Raw genomic sequence first — 11,608 nt, forward strand, 5'->3', positions numbered from 1 at the left:
CCCCCCCCCCCCCCCCCTTCCTTTTTTTGTCTGTCTCCTTTCTCCATGAACTGTGTAATAAAGTACACACGCTCTGAGATTAATCTTTCAAAGGGCCGTTACAGGGACGCACCGGTAGACAGGATGCTCCTCCAGACAAATATATTTTAATATTGAAAAGGTAAACACATGCATTCCTGATTTCTCAGCAAAAATCTAATCTAAAAAATGACAGTAATGATTAAACAACTCTGAAATATCAAATTGGACCCTGACCTATTTTCTCCATCATTTAAGTTAATTGTAAATATGTAAAAACTTGTCACAATTATTGTACAATGATGCCACTTGGTTTATATAAAATAGCTCCCTTTATGCTTCCAGAAGGGACATTTAAAAGTTGCGTTACAAGAGTTAGCAATTGGCTCATATTCAGAACAGAAGTAGTCATACAGGCAGTAGGTCAAAACATTACAAGTGAATTAGATGTAGGCCAAATTCAAATTGCATTTAGAGTCCCTCTTAATTGCCTCTAAATGCAATTTGGCATTTCACACATTTTGCCACTTATTCCATCTGAAGGAGCTGCAGAGATTTATTTCTTCTGCTCAGATTGGATCAATCAAGCTAGCAGGTGTCTAAGGATTATGCTGAGAATACATGTGTTCTTAAATGCTCTCTGCTCATTTGTAATCTGTAGAAAGAAGGTCTAAATTGCCTGCATATAGAGAGGAAAACAGATATAAATAGAAAAGGTGGCCGCACCCTTAGTCCATAAAAAAGTTTGTTTTATGGGCTGAGTGAGCGGTCACCACCGTAAACACTTTTGGTTTATATTTTTTATGACTTCACGTTTATCTTGCAGATTCCAGCACCTCTTGTTCTGCAGTTAACGCTGTGCCAAAGCTTTTTTTTTGTCTCTGTCATTGTGATATAAATGTCATACAGACTGCCTTGCACGTTTAACCAGTAGCTCTTCAGGTTATCAGTGTTAGTGATTCTCCTGTTGTGCCATCTGACATCTTATTTTTTCTGTCTGTTTGAAAAGGCCATGCAGGCCAAAAGGCCACCTCCCCTCCCCTGCTCTATGCCGGCGTTGCAGCTTGCTGATTAATTATCCAGGATCACTGCATCCAGAATAAGTCCGAATTTTCTTTTGTGTTGAACTGCAATATGTCTTCATCATTTAGTCATCTGCGGTGCCTCACAGCGCGGCTGCAATGCAGACGGCCTTGAGCGCCCTTGCTTTTACAGCAATGATGAGAGTAAATGAGAGATGTTCCGTCTACTGTTTTCTGTTCGAGAGGCTTGTCACATTCATTATCTCTCTCTCTCTCTCTCTCTTTCCTCTCCCCTTTCTGGCACCAGTGGGACTTCACCAGATTAAATGGGAGCCTGTGGGTGTTTGCCTGGACCCTCTTTTCATTTGCATTGCTGTGTGGAATCCTCCGATCGCAGGTAGATCAAGAAGCCGCTGTGTTTGCAGTAAGGACAGGTTTGAAATGAATTCCGGTCGTGTGTGCAGTCAGAAGCAGACAGTACGTACAGCCTCATAGCTTTTATCCCCAGGATGTTCTGGCACTGACCTGTGTGCTGAGCAGACTATAAAGAAGAGAGCATGCACTCTCAAACCTCTCAGGGGCTCCACTGATCTCAGACTGATGCATTTAAATGAACCCTGCTGTTTACTGTGACGGCTGTTAGTGTTTTAGCCCTAAGCAGAAAGCGTCAGAAATAAGCATTCCATAGATTTAGAACATAAAATAAACACTGCTTTCTTAAGCATAGTGTTTGCACCCATTATCAAACCTTCACCATAATATTTACTGTACGGAATAACTAGAATGGAAAAAGGGATAAAAGTATGCTCACTTTTACAGCTACTTAAAGGATGAATTCTTGTGTGGTCTGCAAGCACACTGTATCATTTAGATAGAAAATTAACATTTCATTTTAAATGCTGAAATGGAAATGTTTTTTTGTTTTATATTACCGCCTAATGTGGAAGAAACAATCACATATCAGTATAAAGTCAATAATGTTGCTGAATGCCTCTGCTGATTCTGTGTCTCTGATTCTTTGAACAGTATCTTTACATCTTGTACGCCTGCCTGGGAACCTTGCTGTTTTCTTTAGTAAGTACATTTAAACTTTATTGACAGAACGTGGTTTTTCTGTAACACAGGTTGAATTGAAAAACAGAAAACTGAAAATGACCTTTAAAATAAAAGAAACCATCATCAAAATAGGCTTAATGTCAAGTTAGAGTATGCAATGTAAGATTTGATCCCAGCCCGCCTCCAATGTCTGTTGCAGTAGTTAGTGTAAAGAGAGAGACTTTGATGTCCTCGTGCCCTTTAATTTCAATTATGCACTGTTTAACAGCAGCAGTCTACATTCTCACAGCCACCTCTCTGCATGCCTTTGGCATTAACAGCAAATGTTGTGACCTGTCCCGTCAGCAGGTGGAACAAACTGCTATTGCACACAGAGCTTAACATGCTGTCAGCAGCAAGTCACAACTTACCTTCAAGCCTCCAGGATTATTTACATGGCCTGTTTATCTGTGCAGTCCCCTCTCTTAAAGATTAGACATAATGCCAGTGTGTTCTTTCAGACCGATTCCTGTAACTGGCTCTCTTTCTCTTTCATCACACAAGCACACTGTCCTTACATGTCAGTGTTGGTTGTGTTGAAACAACTCTCATCTCTCTGTCTTTCTGCAGTATTTGGTGTTTGATACCCAGCTTATCCTGGGTGGGAAACACAGGAAGTATGAAGTCTCTCCCGAGGAGTATGTGTTTGCTGCTCTCAACCTCTATTTGGACATTGTCACCCTGTTCCTCCTGTTGCTGCAGCTCATTGGCCTATGCCGCTAACACTGAACCTTGTTGACAGGCCTCCCTAAAGAAACACCGAAACTCTCGTCAAGCACATCATGTTTTTAGGTTCACATGGAATGAAGATTCACAGCCCTCTGTTAGTCCTCCAGACATCTGCTGTCATATTTAATTAGGCAGGGGTCTGTACAGGTTTGATTTATAGTCATGTGTCAGGGTTTATGTTGTTACTCACGGCGATGTGCTGTGTGCTACATTTGGGACTTTTAAACTGCACCAGCATGCATTTCTACCTAGAACGTCCATTTTAATGAGCTTAATAGTTGTTTCTATGATTATGCCACTTTTTATTATCAGTCTTCTGTAGGAAGAAACTAAAACTTTAAGGCAAACAGAAAGTGATAAAAATCTAATGTTCTCTCAGAATGTAGACACTCTATCTCAATGACTAATTCATTGAGAAAAATAAAAAATAAACACAAATTAAAACTCAACACGTAGTTTATTGGCATCACACATCAAACATTTTTCATATAAAGAGGGAATGTATCAAGTATAGACTATGAAAGTGCAAATAGCATTTCAAGGATTAGTTGCTTTACAATAGAAAATCTCAGTGAGTTACAAAATGTTATATGCCATTTTAAAATAAATCACTTGATCATTAGAGGTGAAATACAAAGATAGTACAAATTCCATTTAGACTTGTACCCATTCCATGCACGGCATACTGTTAACCAAAAAGTGTGATCTCTTCTGTTAAACCCACTTCCATTAACCAAATCCAACAAAGTTAGCTCCGCTAACCATATGGCACTCAGTTTCACAACTTCAAGACACTATGTTTAGATTTAATGTGGCTCTATACAGGGGGGAAGCAATTTTTTCAGTCAGACTTTAGTTTGTACAAAAACACAATTAAGTCTTAAAGATAAAACACTGCTGATCAATGTGTCATATTGGTTATTCACAATTCATTTTTGTCAATGAATTCAATTGATTTTAAATATATACCTACTTTATATTGCAACTTTCCTCCATTTTAGTGTCTTTAGGTAAGATACATGATAAACATACAGTAAGTCAGCTCATTCCAAGTCAATACAGTGATTTTAGTTTCTAAATCACAGAAAAAACATCTTTGTTTAATCATTTGGGGACAAGATTTGATAGTATGACATTAACCCATTATACCAAATCATATAAAATCTGTGTTATCTGTTTACATTATACTACTAGACCAAAAAAAGCCTCATGCTACAAATATTAAGATGAGAAGAATCAAGACCTCATGTTTGCACACTATAAACTTTATGCGAGAGAAATAACTTTAAGGTAACAGGTGTTTGTTTTGTTTACACTGTATATATTGTGTAATTAGCACTCAGAAAAATGTGTGAAAAGGAATAAAAGAACGGTGATTGACATAAAGGCACTGTATCTCTAACTGCGTAGACTAGAGAACCGTTTCAAAGACGTGTTTGAAATGAAATACACATTCATGAATTCTCCATGCATTACCCTGCAGCCCTGGACATCTGTGGAGCTCTATGAAGGCTTTGCTTATTACACTTAAATAGGACCCAGAGATTAATTACAGTGACTAGGGCATGATTAACTAATTCACCAAAGTCTGGATGAGATTGCCTGATTATCTCGCTCACTGGCCTTTCCTGCAGCACATAAACAAGACTACTCACTGTCTACTTATTCTGTCACGCTCCACATCCAGCTCCAGTACTCAAACATTAATTTAAGCGAGCTACAATGGAATTTAGAATAAACTGAACTGAATGACACTGAGCGGCCCCTCTGGGCCCGTCAGTGTTTGTTGTTTTTGAAGATCATTGAAAGTATGTTAGGATTGAGGCTTTGAGATGAATAACCATTGGCGCATTAAATTAGAAAAGTTTTCGAGGAAATCAACTTTTGGATAATTAATCTAAATTGTTGTGTCAACGTTTCACATATTAAAGTACACAACCATTATGGACTTAAAACTACAGATTTACACAGCACACTACAGCTTTACGATTGTGGGATTTTAAATAATCGCACAGCCGCAATCAAAAATATGGCTGGCGACATTCACATTTTAGTTTATCTGAGACGTTGAGATTGTAATAAGCAGGCACAATTTGCATCAAAGAATCCACTTGGTGACTGCAAACTGTGCTTTTGCTAGTCAGTGTTTGGCACCTATAATGTTCGCAGCTTTGGACAGGAGTGACAACTATCTCCCAGCCTGTATCCCACAGATTAAATATTGGAACAAAGTATTAATCTGCTCATATGCACAGTTGAAAAACCTCCCTCAGACACATACAGTAGGTTTTTACTCCAGTGGAAAGTAATAATAATACCAGCACTATGCCAACGTCTCTATATCTTGTCTTAAATGGACTTCATATTTCAGTACATACTAATTTTAGAAAATATATCCTTAAAAAATTGTTATCAAATGTAATCTCTCCTTCAGTTAGTGCTTTCTTTACAGGAGGGCTGGTTGGCTGACAACACAGTTAACGCATGAAAACCGATCTGAATGCAATGCTAGACTAACCTAAGAGTCTAAATACGTCTTCCCCCACTTTCCAACCCAGTACGAACAGACACATTCTTTATTCTGTATACGTTGCACCTGAATAACTACTACACACGTTTCCTCACATCTATTGAATTTGCAATCTTCAGTGGTTTTTGGCCTTTCCAAAAAAAAAAAAAAGCTCCTTCCTATCTCAGCCAATCAGTTCATACCAAGTGCACTTGGTCCTCCCACTCAGAGGAGCTGGTGCTGGCCAGCTGGTCGGATGCAGATTCACACTGCGGAGTGTCGACATGGCAGACTTTTGAGCCTCGCCGTTCCCCATTGTCTCCACTTGCTTCAAGGGTGGCCATGTAAGGTAGCGGCATGGTGACCGTGCCCACTAGATCTAACTGGGTCGGCCTCTGAGCAGCAGCGCACTCCTTCTCCTCCATGTCGCTCTGTTTCTCAGAGCAGACACCCACATCTGACATCTCTTCCTGAGGTTTCCTGTTTTCAGGCAGGACGCCCTTGCCTTTCTCACCATCCTGAAGGCCCCCTCCTCCACCTGCATGGAGTGTGCCAAGGTTTGAGTCAGTGTCAGAGGAGGTTGAGGGGACAAGGGTGATACCTTGAGGATTCATGTCGTGGAACCATGCCATGATGTTGCCCAGCAGGTTAGCGTTTGCTACTAATGCAGAGGACGAGGACGGGTCGTGGCTGCCGCATGTGGTCGAGTCTAACGTGTCACTGGAAGAGGAGAAGAGGCCCGTCGATGAGTTGCTGCCACCTGGAGCCACTGGTATCGGCACAGAAGCGCCGTAGGCCCGGTGGTGACTGTCGGAGCGCTGTGCAGAGGCAGCAGAGTACTGGCTGCTGATGTTGCCAAGTCTAGCCATGTTATCTCCCAGCTCTAGCAGTTCTGAGCTGCTGAGAGAAGCTCTGGGAAGAACCTCTACACCTGGAGCACTCTGTTCAAGCTTAGAAGGCAGGGAGGTGCCGATAGCGCAGAGTGACGCTTCGTTAGCAAGGGTGTCGTGGTTGGAGGCAAACCCTGCCATCGCCGAGTCCTGGAGTGACAGCTGAATGGCCAGTAGAATGTTAGGGTCATCGTCATCCAAAGAACCTAGAGCCTGCAAGAAAATACAGTGTCAGAATACAGTGTCTGTGATGAAAGCCAAACCAATATCATCCACTCACAGAGCTACAGCAGTTTTCCACCTGCAATGCAAGCGCCACCTATTGGCAAGGAAAGTAAAAGCAGCGGCAGGTTAGAACTGCAGATGGAGACATGCTGTGCGCTATCTACAGACAAGGAAAATAATAGCAGGCAATGGCAGTTTTTTTTCTTTTCCTTTTATGTCTGCTGTGTTGATGTTTGCTGCATTTTTCTTTGAGGTTTTTCTCTTCACACAATGGTAAAAGATAAGGTTGGTGATAGTGTGCGTTTTTGTTGTGAACAAATGAAATAACATTGATTTAGTTTAAGCCCATTTTCCAAAGCAGCTAGGAACTGTAGCTTTTAGCAATCCAGAGTAATATTTATTTGTAGGGGATTATTTTTGGCTGTGGATTTGGTGCTTTAGTGTTATTGGCATCAGGACAGAGCGTGTAGGCTTGACTTAAACATGTGTGCCCATGTTCATTGTGATAAGAGGATGGAACATGACACTCAGTAGTTTTTGGCAGTCTTAACATCTAAAACGTAGGAGTTTTACTTATTTTGTGTATTATGCACATTTATTTAATTGTTTATTTTACCAGACAGAAAACACAAGACATTACTGACACCAAAGGCGAGACCATTCTCCGTATTCATTTGAATTTGTTTTATACTCAAACTGTCAACTAGATTCTTAGGCCCTATTTCCCCTGGATTTTGACTGTGGATTCAATCTTCTACCTTTAGTATAATTTAACAGTGTACAAAATGATGGAAGAAATGCATTAGTCTTAACAATATTTTTTATGATTGCCTTCAGAGAAAGGAAAAAACTGGTCAAGCAAAGTTGGCATTATTATTAGCTAGATTAATGCTGTACACTCTTGACATTATCTAACTAATTGTAAAGGCTAAAAGCCTTGAACTGAGATAAAAATGGCAACTCACCATCAGATGATGTCTATGTCCACCTCCGACATCATGTCCGTCTTTGCAGAAAAAGAAATGGACAAAACATCCACAGTCATTAAACTGAATGTTTACAGCAGCACCAATTTAACCAATTGCTAATAAACACTTTTGGGGAAATCATCTTTATTTTAGTGAACACTGCGGAAATATCAAGTAATGGCAACCTGACAGAGTATGTGCCTTCAATTTCCCCGGGAAATTCATTAATTCCGTATCTTCATCTGAAATCAATTAATCCTTCTTGGCTCAACAGAATCGTTTAGCTGGCTTCAAAACCGCAAACTCCGTCCCTCTTTAATTCCACACAGCTAAAAACTAAGCAGCACTGTTATGGACAAGACTGATGGATTAGAAATATTGGCTTATTGAACTTGAGCAGTTGTGATTTTCCAAAGTTTGGGCCACTTGGGTTCTGTAATGTGCAAATCAGTATCAAAAACTGAGGGAAGGTGACTGGATCAATGTAGTTTTATTTAATGCATATGTTTTATTTAATCATAGACTAGCAAACTTGACGATTGCACTAGTATGCATTGCATTAACATAGTTTTTTTTTTGTACTGTATTTCACCCATGTCCGTGGCATCTTTCCTCTCTCTCCTCATTAACAAATCTGTACTGTCACAAAAAAAGGCAACAATGCCTTCATGTACCTATATGTAAAAACATGCCAATCACAACAAGGAATTGTAATCTCACATAATCCACGTGTTATAGAATATAGAAATGTAGAAGAATTTTATCTTTGCAAATAACAAACTGTGACAAATTACCCAACAAATGACGGTCCATACATGAGAAACACTAGAAAAAAACCTGGAACCCGTAAGGGAGTGTCTTGTATGTTCACTGCAGTACCAAAAATGCTGTCGCTGGAGTCATCAGGGTCAGGTGTGTTGCTACGGAGACTGGACATGTCGCCTCTCCTTCGCTGCCTATGTCTCCGTCTGTACTGGAACTCGGCATACTCCTTAAACGACAAAATGAAAAAAAAGCATAAAACATTTCTTTCTATTGCTTAATTTCAACAAATGCTCTAATCCTGCAGTTTAACCAGCCATAATGTCTTTAACAGTCCTCATCAACATACTGCTTTCTGGCCTGTGCTACAGTGCTTTTTCCTTGATGCCTATCTGTGTGTTTTTTGTTAAAGGCGAATTTGTAAATTGGTGACTTTGATTCAAGTAGTGAAGCAGTTTGCTACTGGTGTGGTCTGGGTGTTCTGTTCCAGGGAAGATCAGCACTGAGAGCTCTTTCAAACCCTTTCATCTCCGAACCAAGCCTTCAATCATTCGCTCCTGTCTAGACCGGATCGCTCACTCACTCACTGGAAGGGAATTGGAAATTAAGCATGAGGATTGAGGTTCAGACGTTAACACTACTACCCGTGTGTATGCCCGACTAATCCCAAAAGCAACCAGAATACCTCATCAAATGTGAAATTATTATTAAAAAGTAAATCAAATATTCATTTACTGGCAGGTTTTTAAAAAAAAACACAAACTCTACTCAACTGGCATCCAAACGTTAGTCATCTAAGAGTTTTCTGTCTTAATTCCGACGCTCTAGTATCCTTTGGACCAAATTCTTTTCGTTTTAAAAACACTAATCAGAAAGAATTCAAAGTACATATTTTGTACTTTTACAGTAGCATATCTGTCACTATTATGACAAACAAAACTCAAATCTAATCTAAATGTCTGGCACGTTATCACTCAGGGGAGTTTATGTAGAATCAATTAACACAGACTGTGTTTTACACAGCGTGTCTAAATGAAATTACAAAAAAGCCCTATGGTGTCAAGGTGTGTGTGTGCGTGTGTGCATATGGCTGCCTTTCTAATGATAGGATATCTATGTGCGTGTGATGATTGCTTGTGTTAAATTAACAATGCTGATAACTAATATGTATCAAGAGACTGAGATTCAATTATTTGATGTTGTGAGAAGATGAATGATATAAGGCAGCCTAATTAAGACATAAAAAGATATTCAATAAAACAAGTTTTACAGGAAGTATATACATAGTTTGGGCATATCCTACATATACACTCACCGGCCACTTTATTAGGTACACCTGTCCAACTGCTCGGAACACTTAATTTCTAAGCAGCCAATCACATGGCGGCAACTCAGTGCATTTAGGCATGGGACATGGTCAAGAGAATCTCCTGCAGTTCAAACCGAGCATCAGTATGGGGAAGAAAGGTGATTTGAGTGACTTTGAACGTGGCATGATTGTTGTGCCAGAAGGGCTGGTCTGAGTATTTCAGAAACTGCTAATCTACTGGGATTTCACGCACAACCATCTCTAGGGTTTACAGAGAATGGTCCAGAAAAAAAAAACATCAGTGAGCGGCAGTTCTGTGGGCGGAAATGCCTTGTTGATGCCAGAGGTCAGAGGAGAATGGCCGACTGGGTCGAGCTGATAGAAGGGCAACAGTGACTCAAATAACCACCGTTACAACCAAGGTGGGCAGAAGAGCACTCTGAACGCACAGTACGTCGAACTTTGAGGCAGATGGGCTACAGCAGCAGAAGACCACATCGGGTGCCACTCCTTTCAGTAAGAACAGGAAACTGAGACTACCTTTGCACAAGCTATCGAATGGACATAGAAGATTGGAAAAAACGTTGCCTGGTCGATGAGTCGATTTCTGCCGCGACAGTCGGATGGTAGGGTCAGAATTTGGGTCTACAACATGAAAGCATGATCATCCTGCCTTGTATCAAAGGTCCAGGCTGGTGGGGTGGGTGTCATGGTGTGGGGAATATTTTCTTGGCACCTTTGGGCCCCTTGGTACCAATGAGCATCGTTGCAACGCACAGCCTACCTGAGTATTGTTGCTGACCATGTCCATCCCTTATGACCATAATGTACCCAACTTCTGATGGCTACTTTCAGCAGGATAATGCGCCATATCATAAAGCTGGAATCATCACAGATGGTTTCTTGAACATGACAATGAGTTCGCTGTATCAAATGGTCTCCACAGTCACCAGATCTCAATCCAATAGAGCCTTTGGGATGTGGTGGAACGGGAGATTCGCATCATGGATGTGCAGCCGACAAATCTGCGGCAACTGTGTGTGCCATATGTCAATATGGACCAAACCCCTGAGGAATACTTCAGCACCTGGTTGAATCTATGCCCACGAAGAATTGAGCGAGTTCTGAAGGCCAAAAAAAGGGGGTCCAACCCGTTACTAGCATGGGGTACCTAATAAAGTGGCCGGTGAGTGTATAGTCTCCAGTCTGAAAACACAGTGTAGACATGGCATCGGTCTTCTTAGTTTCACTTCAAACCATTCTAGAGTTTTTTTGGAGACAAAAAAATTCTGTAAAGTAGGAATCAAAGATTCGGGGTTCTGCTTCAATCAGATGGGGCTCGTAGTGGTCAACTTCAAAACCTACAGAAGAATTTGTAAGCTAGCAATAAACGCATGTCTACTCTATCCTTTGGTTGTAGACCAACATAAAAAAGTTAAATATACTAAACTTGCACATCTGCATATCAATACCTCAGGAAATAATCAACTGCATTCTCCATTCACTCATCTCATACATTTACAAAATTCACTGAGTCACATTCATATAATCAAAGTCTTTCAGCCAAACACTGTCTTTCATGTTTCCACCGCTCCAAAAATAGCCCACTATGAAGGGATCTGCAGGCATTGTAAGAACCATGGAGCGGGCCATCTGTAGCTGTGCCTGTGAGGCAGTCATCAGGCTTTGATTATTACTATAGTGTTCCCATTAACAATTGCAGCTAAGAGACAAAGGCCCTCAATTAGGTGGATAAAAATAAAAACGCTTATTTTTGTATTTATTTTTCTTTTAGAGTGGCTTGGTGTTCAGCCTCTGATAGCAACATTTACTGTGAACTTCCTCATAGATACACATGCCAAAAATAATCTGTTGACAACTCTGTTATTTAAATAACAAGAAAAGGGGGTGGAGGTGAGATAAGCATCTCCCATTGATAATTGGTTTGTTTTCTAAAGATAAGTCACATCTTTGTAGTGTCCAGCCTAGCTTAATTAAATCTTTCATTGTGGCTTGAATACTTAGTTATGCACACGTGCTTCAGTTAGCTTGTATGCTCTATATATATATATATATATATA

At 40.4% G+C, this 11,608-nt stretch overlaps 2 protein-coding genes across 5 annotated transcripts in view; one reads left to right on the forward strand and one right to left on the reverse strand.

Moving 5' to 3' along the window:
• zgc:110410 (protein lifeguard 1) overlaps positions 1 to 3,693 on the forward strand; it is an 8,410-nt gene extending 4,717 nt beyond the window's left edge. The window contains exons 9-11 of the mRNA XM_032517754.1: positions 1,348 to 1,437; positions 2,067 to 2,114; positions 2,706 to 3,693. Coding sequence (XP_032373645.1) covers positions 1,348 to 1,437; positions 2,067 to 2,114; positions 2,706 to 2,858 — 291 coding nt within the window. The 3' untranslated portion in view covers positions 2,859 to 3,693. The remainder of the gene's footprint in view (positions 1 to 1,347; positions 1,438 to 2,066; positions 2,115 to 2,705) is intronic.
• LOC116690659 (ankyrin repeat and IBR domain-containing protein 1) overlaps positions 3,303 to 11,608 on the reverse strand; it is a 37,012-nt gene continuing 28,706 nt past the window's right edge. For 2 of the 4 annotated variants that reach the window (XM_032517752.1, XM_032517753.1), the window contains 3 exons: positions 8,336 to 8,447; positions 7,454 to 7,494; positions 3,303 to 6,476 (listed from right to left, as the gene is read on the reverse strand). In XM_032517752.1, the coding sequence (XP_032373643.1) occupies positions 5,571 to 6,476; positions 7,454 to 7,494; positions 8,336 to 8,447 (1,059 nt within the window). In that variant the 3' untranslated portion in view covers positions 3,303 to 5,570. The remainder of the gene's footprint in view (positions 6,477 to 7,453; positions 7,495 to 8,335; positions 8,448 to 11,608) is intronic. The other 2 variants (XM_032517750.1, XM_032517751.1) reach the window with 1 other exon arrangement.

Source organism: Etheostoma spectabile, chromosome 6, assembly GCF_008692095.1.
Source record: "Etheostoma spectabile isolate EspeVRDwgs_2016 chromosome 6, UIUC_Espe_1.0, whole genome shotgun sequence".
NCBI classification, from domain to species: Eukaryota; Metazoa; Chordata; class Actinopteri; order Perciformes; family Percidae; genus Etheostoma; species Etheostoma spectabile.